The following is a 16,493-nucleotide window of genomic DNA, read 5'->3' as shown; positions in this document are numbered from 1 at the left end:
AATCAGTTTCATTTTAATCAGGTGCCATGCTGGTAGGGCTCCACTTAACAACTTCTTTCATTGCTCAGAAGTGGAAACCTGGACATTATTAAGAACTCTGCAGCAATAAGCTGTTGCTCAAGAAAACTAGCACTTTCCCTCTTCGCCCACAAGGAAAGAAATCAGCACAGAATCCAAACAGGTATCACAGATAAAGCCCAGTAGGGAAGAACTTGTTTTCTAACCTCCCTCTCCCACTTCATCTCACTCTTTTCCCAGAAGAGACTCACCTCTGACTATGAAACCCGATTATTCTCCTTACATTCAAATAAACATGGGTCCAACTCATCATTCTGCTTTTTCACTTTATACCAACAGAACTACTGAAAAGATTTTCAAGAATGAAAATATAAACAAACAGACACTCCTTTCCAATTTTCTGAAATAATAAATCAGTAACAAGACCAAAGCATGACAGTTCACTGAAGAAGAACTCATAGCCATATAATAAAATCTCCCTGTTGGCAATAAGAAACAGGCTGAAAATTCACTTAGGTAGATTCTGTCACGATAGCAATAAATACAGTCAATTTAGGTGACACTAAACATACAGCAGTGACAGCAGATGTTGAAATCTGAAGACCACACTCTATTTCCCAGTATCCTGGGCAATCTGCACTGAGTACTGTATAGTACTAGGGAGAGCACTGCCAGCAGGCTAAGGGACGTGATTATTTCCCTAAAATCGTTAAGGGACTGGAGCACCTGACATATGAGGAGCACTTAAGAGAGCTGAGACTGTTAAATCTGGAGAAGAGATGACTCATACAAATAAAGACAATAGAGCTTCTCAGTGGTGCACAGTGACAGGACAAGAGACAAAGCAGAAACTAAAATTCACAAAATTCCACTTAAACATATTTGAGTTTAGGTTGTTTGTTTGTCTGTTTGCTTGTTTTTTTCACTGTGCAATTGATCAAACACTGGCACATATTGCCATGAGGAGACAAGAATTCTCCATCCTTGACAATATTCAAAACCCAACTGAAAACAGTCCCGAGATACCTGAGCCCTTGATCCTCCCTTGAGAAGTGGGGTTAGACTAGAGACCTCCAGAAGTGCCTCCAGTACTCAACTACTCTGAATTTGTGATCACCAGTGCTTTAATATGCATTATTTCAGCCTACCTAATTCAGAGATAAGGCAGCTACTACATTCGTATCAATTGCATTGATACGAATTACACATTACACTAAGGCATTGGAATTCTTTTCTAAGAATGGATTAATTTCATTATTTCTGCCTGAGAGGGAAAATCTGTTAGTACATTCTTTCAATGCGTGGTGCAAACTATCTTCCTTTAAAAATCACATATTGTAGGACTATAAAAACATCTTTGAAATCATACAGTCATTTCCACTCATGGCATTAAAAAGCATCTGTAACACTCACTGAAAAAGGAGGATTTTATCCTCACATCCACTCACTGTTGGAGCAGGTCCAGAGGAAGGCTACGAAGATGATCCGAGGGCTGGAGTCCCTATCCAGTGAAGACAGGCTGAGAGAGTTGGGGTTGTTCAGCCTGGAGAAGAGAAGGCTCCGGGGAGACCTTCTAGCAGCCTTCCAGTATCTAAAGGGGCTACAAGAAAGCTGGAGAGGGGCTTTTTCCAAGGGCATGTAGTGATAGGACAAGGCACTGGCTTTAAAGTCTAAGAGGGTAAATTTAGGTTAGATCTAAAGAAGTAATTCTTCCCTCTGAGGGTGGTGAGGCACTGGAACAGGTTGCCCAGGGAAGTTGTGTCTGCCCCATCCCTGGAAGTGTTCAAGGCCAGGTTGGATGAGTCTTTGAGCAACCTGGTGTAGTGGAAGGTGTCCCTGCGCATGGCAGGGGGGTTGGAACTAAGTGATCTTTAAGGCCCCTTCCAACCCAAACCATTCTATGAATCTATGATTCCATGATTTTTTTGACAAGCTCTTGTCCTGTCAGTGCAGACCTCAGGACAGCAAAGGTAGAGACTTAGACTGTGCAAAGACTGCCACAAAGCCAGCAGATCACAGCACTCTGGGTCTAATCCATCCGACTCAATTTTAATTTAACAGCATGAAAAGGAAGACCTTCCTAGATTCTTATGTCCCAGCCTCAGAAGCAGTAGCTGTCAAAGAAATAGTTTCTCTTGGATATTGCAAAGACTAAACTGATATAGAAAACACTGCAATGTGATAAATGTGGAAACACAATCACATCTTAATCACTCGGCAGAGTAAAGATGTAATGCAAAACTGGCATATCTTTTTTTCCTTTCAGCTCTCCTTTCTTCCTCTCTTCTCTCAGCCACCATGCTGCACTTAGACCCAAGTTTTCTGTATAATGTGTACAAGATCATTAACTTGCCTTTCTACCCTTCTAAAACGCACAGAGACATTTTTACCATGTTTTTCAATAATGAATTCCTCTCAGCGAGTATTGACAGCTGACATAAAAGGTAAAGACACTTCCTGAAAAGGTCCCGACAGCCTATTTGAAGGCAGCTTTAGAGAGTGTTCCCAGCTCTTCTTTAATGTGCTTGTGGCTCCTCTACCCTCTCCGTCATTGTACATTATTTATTTTTCCACTTACATAAACTAAACATGTTCTCCAGTTTGTCCTCTCAGACAGCTATTGAATTTCAGATCTGGAAGATCAAAACTGAGTATGTTTAAGTTGCTCATTTTTCAACCATAAACAACATGGTCACTCATGGTACACACTGTGAAAGTCTCATGGCATACTAAACTTAGCTGCTCTCTCTTTAGCTTTTATTTTCAGTCATGTATTTCTCTCCCTGTTTTCCCCTATGCACACACCAAATAAAACAGTTATAATTTTTATGTAAAAAAAATTTCTCCCTAGTATTATTTGAATGTATATAGCCACACTGTCATTGCTTTCCTCATGCACTGTCCTTGACTAAGCTACTGTTCTTTCATCAAAAACCCACGTTGATTAGGATGTATGTTAACAGTTTTCCTGAAAAGGAAACAAAGACTTCTATTAATTTTATGTAACAGTTGTAGTTTATGGTATTTCTGTAATTTACATGGCTTCTGAGAATTACTCGTGAGTTATTTAAATGATATTGTCTGTAATGCATTACAATAACAATGTTAATTACATGTGCATCTTTTTCAATCTCGGTTAAAATCCATGTTTGCAAAGATATAGATAGGAATCTGCTAAAGAGGTAACTCAGGCCATAGTGTCCTTATTATGTTTAGAAAACACCCTGCTATTTGGTAAGCTTGATATAATTACCTGTTACTCTTATCTGCTTAGCTAAATCCTTTTCTACCTTACTGGTGCAGTACTGAAAAGAACCACAATGTACTTTTTCCTGTTTGCCTCTATCTTATTCTTTGCCAGTTTATCAGATATTTAGAATCTGTTAGGATGCACAGAGCATTGAAATGACCTGTCAGTACAAGCAAGGTGATATTACAGATCTATCGTCTAATCTCAACTCTTTTAGCATGACTATGTATAGCATTTAGTATAAGGAAACATAGGAAATAAGGCAGGATTACCATTAGAGAAAGAGTAGGATCAGAATAGGATCAATAATTTAAAATATATAAATTACTATTACAAACATTTTACAAAAATTTTGTTTTAGATACACTTAAAGTTACAGACTCAGAAAATAGTGGAGAGGTATGGCAGAGGAGTCAGGATTTTCCATAGGCAAATTTAGAAAAAAAACCACAGCAATAATGAATCTTCTTAGACTGAAATAAGGTGGTATGATACTTAATCTTCCTACTTTTACGTACTTTTATGCATCTATCTTTTTTCTCTTTACATGAATTTATAACTTTCTATCTGTATGGCACTGGTTTTTGTTTACCCACTTTAAAGCATAATTAAGTAAAATCCCTGTTACTTTTTGCTGTGAAATCCTCCTGTCCGAGGTATATTCCTTGAAAATTTGTGACCTTCCAGCTAGTGTCCAGAGATCAACAGTATCCTGTCACCAGGACTGAATAAAATCTAGCAGTGGAGAGGAGATGATTAACATAAGCTCTTCCCTGTGTTGTTTTTTTTCACCCAGCCTCCTCTTTCCTTCTTACTCAATGCCTCCTGACATCCTAAATGCCTTACTGTCAAACAACTTAGTGTACAGGAAATTGTCAAGAAATCTTTCTGAGATACTAAGAGAAATACCTTTTGGGCTATAACACATTAAAAGAGAAAGTGGCCAAAGAGAAGCGACCTTTGTTTGCATTCCTTCTCCAATCTTACATCTGCTAATAAACACTCTTGGTAAAAGTAATCATACAGGATCTGGCACTTCTGGGCTCCTCACAGACCGACCTTTCAACTGATACTTTTACTTGAAACACTCCAACGTTTGAATTAATGGAGCCTAATTGACTAAAAGCTTACACTATTCATCATCATTTTCATAGGAAAAATCAAAACATTAGATTGAAATACCATTTTTTTCAGTGGTTTACATGACTCTACGTAGGGGAATATAATGTTAAACAAGCCTCAGACAGACTTTACTAAAAAGCAAAAGATTATTTTTAAAACTATTTTTTAAGTTCTCAAACAGTAATGGCTAGTCTCCAAATCCATACATGTAGCATAATCATACAGGACAAACACAAACTAAACTAGCACTCTGGATTTTAGCTAATATAGGCATCTTAATAAATCCTTTACTTAATCAGTGTTGTGCAGTAGATTCTCCCTCTAAAATGTAATGTTCTGCCTGCATAATCACTGTGATTATCACATATTCTCAAGCTATTTGCTTATGCTTTACTCTGTTTACCAAACTGAGATTTTGTTGAAGTGTTTGAAGAATTTAGTTAAGTATATGTGTATTTTTTAAAGCCCTGTTTATATTTAGTTGCAAATTACAGTGGTAATTATCACAAATGCTCTTATGCCAGATTCACTCCTGGTCGGCATCCTCCCATTTCTGCATAATGCAATTTCCTGCCAATCAAGAACACGATAAATCCAGAAAGTTTTCTGCAGTAAAATCAAGTCAAGGCCATTTTAGGGTAGCATGATATATAGATGTAGGATAAATTCAGACCCTTCAAGCATGCATAAAAATGGTAGGAAAAGGGATGGAAAACAGGATTCTGAGGGAGTGTCCTCCAGCTTCTTGCGTGGCTGCACCAAGGGAACAGGCAGTTTATTGCGCAACTTGAATGTTAGGTAATAACCAGCTACTATGACATTTTACAGTCAGAAAAAAATGCAGTTGATGTCTGTCCAAAGTTGGTCATTTTCTCACAGGAACAAGTTCATCTGTCTGCAGAAAACTTATCTTCAGGGAAATCAAATTAAATCCAAATTCTCTTAAAATTGCATTGTGAAGACTTAGAATTCACTTCCAGAACAACGGTAGCATCATTTTCAGAAGAGAAAAGCAGAAAGCAAACCCAAAACCAAATCAACTCTGGGTTCCTGGACTAAGTTCTGCTCGCCTTATCTCATGAGAAAGAGGGATATACTGGATCCCTAGAACAGTGTATTCAGATTGTGCCTGTGTAGCATTTATTTATTTATGAAAAAATGAAAACCACACAGATTGAGGATGGCTGCAGTGCTAGAGAGGTGCTGAACTTAGCTGTGACAGTTCCAATGAGACACCTGTAGAAGCAAGGCTGTTAGCCTTGCCTTTCTGCCCGAGGTTGGTGCCCTACAGTCCTACAGTAGTGCTGGCAGAAGCAAAATGTGTGAGCACTACTCAGCTGTCATGGACTGAAGCACATTAGTGTAACCCAGATTGAGGAATCACACACACGGACATATGATATGAAATACTTGAAGGGTCGTACTGTTTTCAGATAGTTTGGCTGTCAGTAGAAGAAATGCAGGCAGGGCATGCAAAGCCTTCTGATCAGAGGTATTGCCACAGAACCCCCATTTTTGCGTTATTTTCCTAATGTGAACAAATTAAGAGATACTGCCATCTCTCCTGTAAGTCGATGCTTTTCTCTATCTTTCACCTTCCTATCCTAACTCCCACAATTCCATAGAAGAGCTAGGTAGAAAATGTACCTATTTACACAATAGTGCCTATTATTTTTCTTTACCATACACTTTTATACCTTCTTTGGGGTAATGTAAGGGCTTGGTCAACTTGCAGATTTTCCACTCCATCAAAAATATTGGGATGGCTTGTGACACAATGAGCTGTCTACCACCTTTCCCCTTGCACTTCGATTTTCTCCTTAAGTTTTCTTAAGATGGAGGCCTGACCAGCTGGATGTTTTAGAGTGACCACTCATGTTTACATTTACTCTGAGTCAAACACACATCGTAAAATTTCAGTACATTTGACTTGCACTCTATGCACTCATATAATGATAAAATACAACAAATCACAGACTAATGAGATACTCAAACAACTACACCAGCATTTAAAGTTTGCACTTACCAACCTCCACAACACTAGAGCAATTGGGGTCTGTGAAGCCTTCAGGACACTCGCATGAATAGAAGTCATCATTCAGCCCTGACAGACAGATGCCACCATTTTTGCATGGGTTGGAGTCACACACATCCCCTGAGGGTTAAAGGAAAAATAAAAAAGATTCCTGCATAAAACTCTCCAAAAAGTTATGCACAAGCTCTAAGTATGGCAGATTGCTGATAATCAAGAACAGAAAGGAATTACAACCTCTATGTCCTTTGAACAACTGTTGGCCAATTCCATTTTATACTTTTTTAACAGCACACTTCTATGTAATGATCTTCCTCAGCCTTCTACTCTGTAAAATGTGATTCTCTTAAGATGCATTGAAGGATATTCATTTGCAAAAGACAATAAAATTTAACAAAAAAATAATTTTTGGCTTTCTCTCATTTGAAGTCCTTCAGGATATATACTTGGAAAGGAATTTACCCAGTACTTCACCTCCCCAAGTTCCCTTCAACATACAGCTGAATGGTGGTTTCAATTGAGGCTATTACTGGCTTATCACCTGGTTCATAAGCAAACGGAGTTCATCATCATGTGCACCACACTTACACACTCTTAAATCACTCAGATTTGATCCAGATCAGGCATGGGTACACAGCTGTATTTCTGCTAAACACAGAGCGTAGCATTCAGGCCAGCAGTGTGCTTCTATGTTGGCTTTATATCAGTCACACAAAGACCAATTATATGTGATCCCAGAATAAAGTTTGACAGTACAGGCTAAAGCCAGTAAAGTGTTTTGAACAACTTAACAGAAGTTTAGATCCGAGCATTGATTTTTGATGTCGAGTCCTATGACCAGAGCTGTTGTGTGTTCACACTGTGCCCCAGGGAGGCTTTCGCTATGACTCATGACCCACCAACTCCATGGACTAGAGAAGGTTCCAGGGAGACATTCTAGCAGCCTTCCAGTACCTAAAGGAGGTCTACAAGAAAGCTGGAGAGAGACTTTTTGCAAGGGTATATAGTGATAGGACAGGGGCAATGGCTTTAAGTTGTAAGGGTAGATTTAGATTAGATAGAAAGAAGAAATTTTTTACAATGAAGGTGGTGAAACACTGGGACAGGTTGCCCAGAGGAGTTGTGGCTGCCCCATCCCTGGAAGTGTTCAAGGCCAGGCTGGATGAGGCTTTGAGCAACCTGGTCTAGCGGAAAGTGTCCCTGCCCACAGCAGAGGGATTGGAACTAGATGACATTTAAGATCCATTCCAAGTCAAACCATTCTATGATTCTATGACTTCAGCAGCCACAGTCCCTCAGTACTCAACAGTCCCCTCCACGTCCCAAGGAAGTTCATCAAGTTTTCCCACAAATCATTTTGATTACAGCATCAGAACAAATCAGTTGGAAACAAAGCTAAGCTTTGCCATGAACCAGCTATGCTTCCAAACTCCCTAGGACACAGGGCAAGCACTAGCACAGAGGGTAGCTTCAGCCTGCCTAAATGATGCTAGACAAGCAGATTTTGCTTATTGTTCAATTGCTCTTCAGTGAAGACACCCTATTCAGTCAACTAGAGTCAAGGCGATCAACTGCAGAAGGACATAAACTCTGAAAGATGCAGCACAAGGCTGCTTCATATACTCAGAACTTGGAACATGTCTCCAGTATTACCAGTGTGTATAACACATCATTGTGATTTCCTATCTAATTTTATTTGAAACAGCCTTCAGGAGGAGATATAAAAGAGAGAACAGAGTGTCTGTTCAATTATTGTAATTTCTCTGTTTTAACACCCTTAAAGAACCTCACTCTATCAGACTTCTATAAATATATGGAAATACAGGATTGCATCCTGTCTCCAATGGGATAACTGGAAGCAATCCTAAAGAATGCCTTAGGCTTCAGTCAGCTTCAATTTAGTATTTTTTCTCAGATAATTAAATATGCATTTAGATGCATTTTTTATTTATCTCAAGCTTCATCTTATAAGCCAGAACTGTGCTCTCTATTGCTCAGTATCATTTTAATACTAATAATTTGTGCAGTACAGTTTTGTTTTGCAAAACTTTTTGCAAATGCAACTTAAAGCAACATCTGCAGATAGATAACTATTAAAAAACAGGTACATTATTTTGTATGCTTTCTAAAATCGAAAAGTTGAGTCTTTTGCCATGTAATTGTAGTTACAGAAATCCACTTGCTTATGTCAGCAGTACTGACATAGTATGTTTTGGACTGTAGTGGTGGTAAGGGAACTCAAAATGTCTTCAATGCCTTTCTGGCACATAGACTTCAGATTAGTGCTGGTGTGAGAATTCCAACCTAATAATTGCTTAAGAATTGTAACTGATGTGCAAAACTGCCTTTATGAATTCTGTGCATCAGTTGAAAAAAACTCTAGTTGTGGGTTATTTTTGATTTTATTTAATTTTAACCTGTCAGCTTTAAGATGCCTTCATGACACAGAGAATTGTCATGTGTCTATGTCCTCGGCATTAACAGTTTTGTCTTGAAGATTGTCCAGTCACAGAGAAGTAGAGCTATCTGAAAAGAGTCAATGACATAAGACTTTAGCTGTCTAATGATTAGACATTATCTGTCTTCCTAGCTGAATCTAAATAAGTCAAGACTTCTCATTTCCAGTGCTTGTTGCATTAATAGGGTAGCAAAGGTTGCTTGTTTTTTACTTCATGGGGCTTAGGCATTTGGTTGAGAAAGAACAACTACTATTAACTGAATGCTCTGACAACTGTATTTCCATACCCTTCATTAAATTAATAAATTAAATAGCACCTGGAGCAGGAACATTTATTATGCAAATCCATATGGATATTCTGACTAAAATGAGGAGATATTTTTACTGTATTTCATGATTCACTGTTCTTCTGATTTCAATTATGCAATACAAGAAATAGAAAGGTAAAAAGACAAAATAACGTTTCCATTTGTAAGTCTCATAGTGACTGATAAGCAGAACGCATCTCCAGTTTCCCATTATATTTCCACCAACTGAAATCTCCTACTATGACCAAAGTGTGCATACTTAACTGTGCAGTTTTCATTTCTCTGAAAGTTCGTGTTGGCTCTTTCATTCTGAAGTGACCTGACCTAGAGTTTGGGACTAATAAAACACATGCTGTCCTCTAACAACAGTCATTTACTTCCATATTGAGGAAATAGCTGCATTAAGTGCCCTTTTGATCCACCACCTTGGCCCAAATTCTACTGTCACTCACTGGTGTAAATTTTTAATTGACATTATATCACATCACAGAAATAAGTACAGCACACCTCTAAAGAAAAAGAGGGGGGATAAACAAAACAAAACAAGAGATAAAAAGCTGCAACAAAAAAATTTACTGAGCCTCTTTCAATCACGTAACGCTAAAGAGAGCTGAAGAGGTAATATGTATACTTTGAACAATGATTAAATAATACCATAGTATGACGTCAAATACGATGCAGTCAGAGAAATGAGCAACTACAAAGACAAAAGTGAGCAATAATTCTACTTAAGACTAGATAACGGGCTGTGCAAATTTGCATACTTAAATTAGTAAAACTCACTCCAAATGTTAGCACCCTTATTTATGTGTTTATGTCTGTGAAATTGTGCAGAACAAAGTAAGTATTACCTTTGAATCAACAATATTCCCTTCAATCTACATTTTGTGCCTCTTGAGAGGCCATTCATGTTGAAATACTGAAATCTAATTTGTTATACATTGTACTGAGTTTGATGAACAGAATTTGATTTTAAAGGCTCTGTTCTTAAGAAGAAAACCTTATATGGGTACACTTTGTCTTAATACAACTGATTTAGGGATTTGTTACAATTAAAATACTATGTTGCATATGACAGAACTTTTAAGACAATAATAGTTTTGGAATTTAACCTTATGTCAGGGTGAACAGCAGAGTAAAACAAACCCAAAGAAAGAACCATAACTTTTACAGTAACTCTTACGGAACTGTGCTCTGTGCTGCTGACTTTCCGTAGTGATAGGTAATATGCTGTTTGTACAACAGACTGTGCAATACAAATTTCTGTAAATTAAACAAACACTCTAGAGGAACTCCATTACTTAAAACACCACCAAATAACAATTGGTATCGTACTTCTATTAAAATGTTCTGAAAGGGGTCCAGTAAGAATGCAAATGTCGAACAAAAAAATTAATTCATGTTTTACTTTACTATGTCTGACAAACCCTGCTCTTTTCATTACACGGCTACTCAAGCTTTAAAGTACGTCTCCAGACTATATAAAATACGTACTACAAATATTGCTGCCTTTAATTCACCCTTGGGAAAATCTCAGACGGCAAAAATCTCACTGCATCATGCCATTGAGATTTGGTGCGAGGATCTGTGAAACCGAATCAGCAAAGGATATTCCCACATGATGCCCCCTAAGACTGCCAGAACTTTGCACTTACCTCTTTTAGGATATCCTTGCTTTGAAGTGATGTTATATATGTAGCTTATTTTATACAAATAAAATAATGTATGTATACACGCACACATATTTCCTCCTTTTTGCACGACATCATGCATGGAAGAGTTAAGGTAGAAATATAATCCACATTATCTCAGCCCCTACTGTATTAAGGAGCACACAAAACATGTACATTATCAGAGAATACTAAGTTAGAGAGATTTTTTAATTATTTTTATTTTTCCTCACATCTTTAATTTCTTCAGAACATTCTTAAGTAAAGTAAGTCATTGAGCGAATTGTCGATCCTCTCTTTGGAAAACAAGGTTGCTTAAGAATCAAAAATGCAACATAAAAAAGAATTAAAGGGAGATCATATGTACTCAAAACTAAATTTCAGTTAAGAACTCCTTACTTCTCCAAAAGCAGAAAAAAAATAAACAGCAAAACTCAAAGGAAATGGTGAGATATTTGCTCTCTAGTAACAATTAGGCTTTTTTTACAGACTATGACAGCTTTTGTCCATAGAGAATAATTCAATCAGTGAACCTGGATCTCTTTCATTAAAGGCACTTGGAAAGGAATTGTTCTTTATCGTAGCCCATGAAATACTTTCACATAAACACTCTTAAGCCATATTCTTCTCAACAAAATACTGAACATAAAGCTATTGCTTCCTTCCACAGCAGGTAATGGCGGGGAGGAGGGTAACAATCATAAATTCACTCTTTGATGAACTTTACACTTGTATATAGCATACTTTTTGATCCTGTAAAATCCCACAAAATATTACATGATTCCCAACCACAGAGTGCAACACTTTGCTTGACAGCAAAGGACAACCTGAAAAAGGGAACTCAACTGCTGTGTATAAATAATGCAGCACACCATGATGGTAACAGTAAGCCCGTCAATCCTTGTCAAGAAGAGAAATTCATAGAGTTTATGAAAACATTTTTGTGATATGAAGGCTAAAGAAGATGCACTGTGCAAAAAGGAAAGTACCATCCACAACCACTGTCATGCACTACTTTGTAAAGCACTCTTTGTTGTAAAAGCACATAGACCAGCCAGCTACCAATACTACATGCAAATCAATTTGCAGTTTAACAGCGTCTGTCAATGAGAAGAAGGAAAATAATTATTTACTCCAACTTAAAACTATTTAATCTTCAACGTTATAGCTACTGGGATAGGAATAGCTGCCAAAAGCTAAGGTACAGTATCCTGAATGAGGCACGGGAGAAGCATTTCAGTCCCTATGCACAAAATCATTAGCCTGCAATGAACACAGTTTCTCTCAACTATCTTGTAACAGCTAGAATGACACTCATTACGATTTCTGGCAGAAGTGTTACTGTAAGAAATCTGCTTGAGACAGTGAAATGATGACAAAGAAAGAAACGTCTTCAAAAATTCATGTGGATTCACAAGATTTCAAAACTGGAAGAAAATAAGTGATAGAAGCAAGATTATTTGGAAGTTTGGGCACATTTTATTCTGTAATTTAAGAATAGATTATATTCCGTGAAACAGAGAGCGTGCATGGAAAAATTCAACCCTATTAATTCTTTTATATAATAAAAGGGGAACAAGGAGGACCCGGGCAACTACAGGCCGGTCAACCTCACCTCTGTGCCTGGCAAGGTCATGGAGCAGATTCTCCTGGGAACCATGCTAAGGCACATGGAGAGCAAGGAGGTGGTGGGTAACAGCCAACATGGCTTCACCAAAGGCAGATCGTGCCTGACCAACTTGGTGGCCTTTCATGATGGGGTGACAGCATCGGTGGACAAGGGTCAACCAATGGATATCATCTACCTGGACTTGTGCAAAGCTTTTGACACTGTCCCGCACGACATTCTTCTCTCTAAACTAGAGAGGCATGGGTTTGATGGATGGACCACTCGGTGGATAAGGAATTGGCTCAATGGCCGCACTCAGAGAGTAGTGGTCAACGGCTCAATGTCCAAGTGGAGACCGGTCACGAGTGGCGTCTCTCAGGGGTCCGTGTTGGGCCCGGCCCTCTTCAACATCTTTGTCGGTGACGTGGACAGTGGCATGGAGTGCACCCTCAGCAAGTTCGCCAATGACACCAAGCTGTGTGGTGCCGTCGACACGCTGGAAGGGAGGGATGCCATCCAGAGGGACCTCGACAGGCTGGAGAGGTGGGCCCGTACCAACCTCATGAAGTTCAACCAGGCCAAATGCAAGGTCCTACATCTGGGTCGTGGCAATCCCAGGCACAAATACAGACTGGGCGGAGAACGGATCGAGAGCAGCCCTGAGGAGAAGGACTTGGGAGTACTGGTGGACGAGAAGCTCAATATGAGCCGGCAATGTGCTCTTGCGGCCCAGAAGGCCAACCGCGTCCTGGGCTGCATCAAGAGGAGCGTGGCCAGCAGGTCGAGGGAGGTGATTCTCCCCCTCTACTCTGCCCTCGTGAGACCTCACCTGGAGTACTGCGTCCAGTTCTGGAGCCCCCAACATAAGAAGGACATGGACCAGTTGGAGAGGGTCCAGAGGAGGGCCACGAAGATGATAAGAGGGCTGGAGCACCTTTCCTATGAGGACAGGCTGAAAGAGTTGGGGCTGTTCAGCCTGGAGAAGAGGCTCCGGGGTGACCTTATAGCGGTCTTCCAGTACCTCAAGGGGGCCTACAGGAAAGATGGGGAGAGGCTGTTCAGGAGGGCCTGTTGTGATAGGACAAGGGGTAATGGTTTTAAAATAGAGGGAGGTAGATTCAGATTGGATATTAGGAAAAAATTTTTTACCATGAGAGTTGTAGAACACTGGAACAGGTTGCCCAGAGAAGTGGTGGATGCTCCATCCCTGGAGACGTTCAAGGCCAGGTTGGACGAGGCCCTGAGCAACCTGATCTAGTTGGAGATATCCCTGTTCCTTGCAGGGGGGTTGGACTAGATGACCTTTGAAGGTCCCTTCCAGCCCTAACCATTCTATGATTCTATGATTCTATGCATTAAATGTAAGTATGAACACATTTAATATGCTTTACATATCGATGTAGTGAAATTTACAGAAGCTGACACTGAGGTAAACATACTGCTACTGTCAGAGTCCAAGAAGATGCTGACACCCATTAAAACAAAAGGCATGATGAAACCTACAGGTAAACAGTTGCAAACGTAATGACAAACGAGTTGAAGGTGCTAGCCACGTGAGTTGTTAGGGAAGTATAACACTCTGTAGCGGTATGCTATATAATGGGTGTTTTGTAGCTCAAGCATTTGGTTTCACCATTGATGGGAAGAGGTGGACCATCGTTTCTACCTAAAGCAGCAGCTATATTTTTATTCCATTTTCTATATAGCTACATGAAATACAGCTTATTATAAAAAGTTCTCTCTAAAGAAATAAAACTAATAGCTATTCTCTTTCACAAGAATAAAACTTGTTACAAAGAAGAAATCTCCAGGTGATACCAAAGAATAAACAGCCCAGAAAATAGCCATTCAATAGAAATTTGGTCTAGAGATAGTAAAAATAAGCCTCAGTTCTGAAGCCCAAAAGAGCAACTCAACTTCAGAAGACTAAGAAAGTACTTGCTACCAGTAGCAGTTTCACGTTCAAATCAATTTTCAGAAAAAGAGCATTAATAGTTTTCTGATATACAGAATCATCTGTACAGTGTCCAAGTTCAAATCTATTTCTCCACAGCTTAATCACTACTGAGAAGCAGAACCATAAATCATACGGAAGACACACCTGTACAGAGATGCAAAATGTGAATGTGAAAACAGATGAGCTCTGCAGTTCTTTTAATAAAGTTGTAAGTTGGTGGGTTTTTTTTTTTTTTCAGATTTAATGGTGAGGCAGCTAATTTGTTTTTCCTAAGGTAAAAAGACAGTTGAATAATTAACTTGCATCGCTTACTATTTGAAAAGGGAAGTTAAAGTTTCTAGATACCAAGATCTCACCTATCTCCTTCTGCTTGTTTCTAGGCTGATTTGCTTATTATGCAGGTAGAAGCTCCAGCTAACTTTATAACTAGAATATTCATGGCAGACTGTTTAAATGGTTTTAGAAAATGAATAAACTGGTATCCTCAACTCTAAACGTCTGCATATGAATTGGATGGGAAAACTTACAGGAGAAGGTAAATCTCAGAACAGTAAACTCATGACTTTATCACAGGTCTCATGAAAACTTAGGTAGTTGCTGCTTCTTCTGAAAGCCTCTGGGATCAAGAGACTGTGTGAACTTAAACAACCTGTAGCTTCTAGTTGTGGAGGAGAACTGCAACACACTCATGTAAACTGGGCATAAACATTTACTTAAATATAACTTTTCCCAGTCTTCCCTCAAATGTAATCTGAGGGGATGCACCAGCTGATTTTTGAAAACCTGAGATGGTATTATGAAAAGAAAATCAGATTATTCTAAGAAGGGAATTCTCGTTCAAATACCATTCTGGGACTGGACTGAAACATTAATCCTGGGTGAAGATGATGTGCTGACTTAAGCTTTGGATTTAGTCCAATAGTACAATACTGTAAAAGTGTGTCCCTACTTTTGGGGTTAGAATAGAGCCCTAAAGTAATGTCTGCAGAGATTAATTTCTATCCTAATAAATCCCTTCTGCCTTAAAAAAGTTTAATCTCTTCCCTTTCTAAAGGTCTACAGTAGAGCTACTTTATTCATTTGAATGTGAAAGAGGAGTAGGTCACTGTACTTCAGCCTGCTGTGTTACAGGCTTCTCAAGCATCTGATGTTTGACAATATGAAATACGAGTAGAAACAGAAAACAGCTTAAAAACTAAACTCTTCTCTCTTTCATAGGTTGCAGAGAGTTCATTTCTATGCCAACTGGCTCTGCAGGGAAAAAAATTAACTACCCCTGTCATTTCAAATCTTTATTAGTAAAAAAAAATGGATCAGAAGTGATTAAAGGAGGAACATGGTTATATAATGCACTTCTGAATATTTTTGCAACTCATGGAAAATTTTTCATGCACACACTGTCACAAGGATTTGGGGAAAGCTGTTGTCAGTTGAGACACCATTTCACCAAAGGAGAAGAGATTATAATCCCCCAAACCGATCAGCTGATGGTACCAGTAACACACCATCCCAAGCGCCCAACCTCTGCTAACAGCAATGATGCTTCCTGCACAAGCAGGGAGAGAACTGATAAACGCCTTTCACGAAGGAGCCCTAATCTCTATCAACACAACCTTCCACAACATCTTGTCTCTTTGTGTGCTCAACAAAGCTGGTAAAAATTACCCAGGCACTCCTTGCACGTACTGATTCGATTTCAGCTGTCGTTCACACCAGCTATGCTTATACAATTTTTTGCCACTCATGAACGCTCATGTGAATCAACCTGTATTTCTGCATCTGTTCAGATCTAGAAGGTGAGAGAGGTTTATGAAAAGGGAAAGAATAAAAGCTTAAATGGAGACTTTATGTACAAGGCACTTAGGCTAAACTGTCTCTCCATTAAGTTGTTTGGTTCAATTAAAACTTTCAGAGAGATATCAAGTCATGATCGGAATGCATTATCATTTGCAGCCACTTGTCCTTTGTTTTTAAAGCTGATCAGAGATTTTTAGTAGTGTATTCACTTTAAATTTATCAGATAACAAAATATTCATATTTCTTGCTCAAAATACTGTTTTGCCTATCTC

At 38.9% G+C, this 16,493-nt stretch overlaps 1 protein-coding gene across 1 annotated transcript in view; it reads right to left on the bottom strand.

The window, feature by feature from the left end:
• The window catches only part of EDIL3 (EGF like and discoidin domains 3), a 273,150-nt gene that overhangs the window by 194,194 nt on the left and 62,463 nt on the right, over positions 1-16,493 (bottom strand). The window contains exon 2 of the mRNA XM_086629011.1: positions 6,417-6,545. Coding sequence (XP_086485137.1) covers positions 6,417-6,545 — 129 coding nt within the window. The remainder of the gene's footprint in view (positions 1-6,416; positions 6,546-16,493) is intronic.

The sequence above is a fragment of the Tauraco erythrolophus genome, chromosome Z (genome assembly GCF_009769465.1).
Source record: "Tauraco erythrolophus isolate bTauEry1 chromosome Z, bTauEry1.pri, whole genome shotgun sequence".
Classification (NCBI taxonomy): Eukaryota; Metazoa; Chordata; class Aves; order Musophagiformes; family Musophagidae; genus Tauraco; species Tauraco erythrolophus.
Note: the sequence above shows the minus strand (reverse complement) of the source record. Positions and strands in the feature narration are given on the sequence as shown.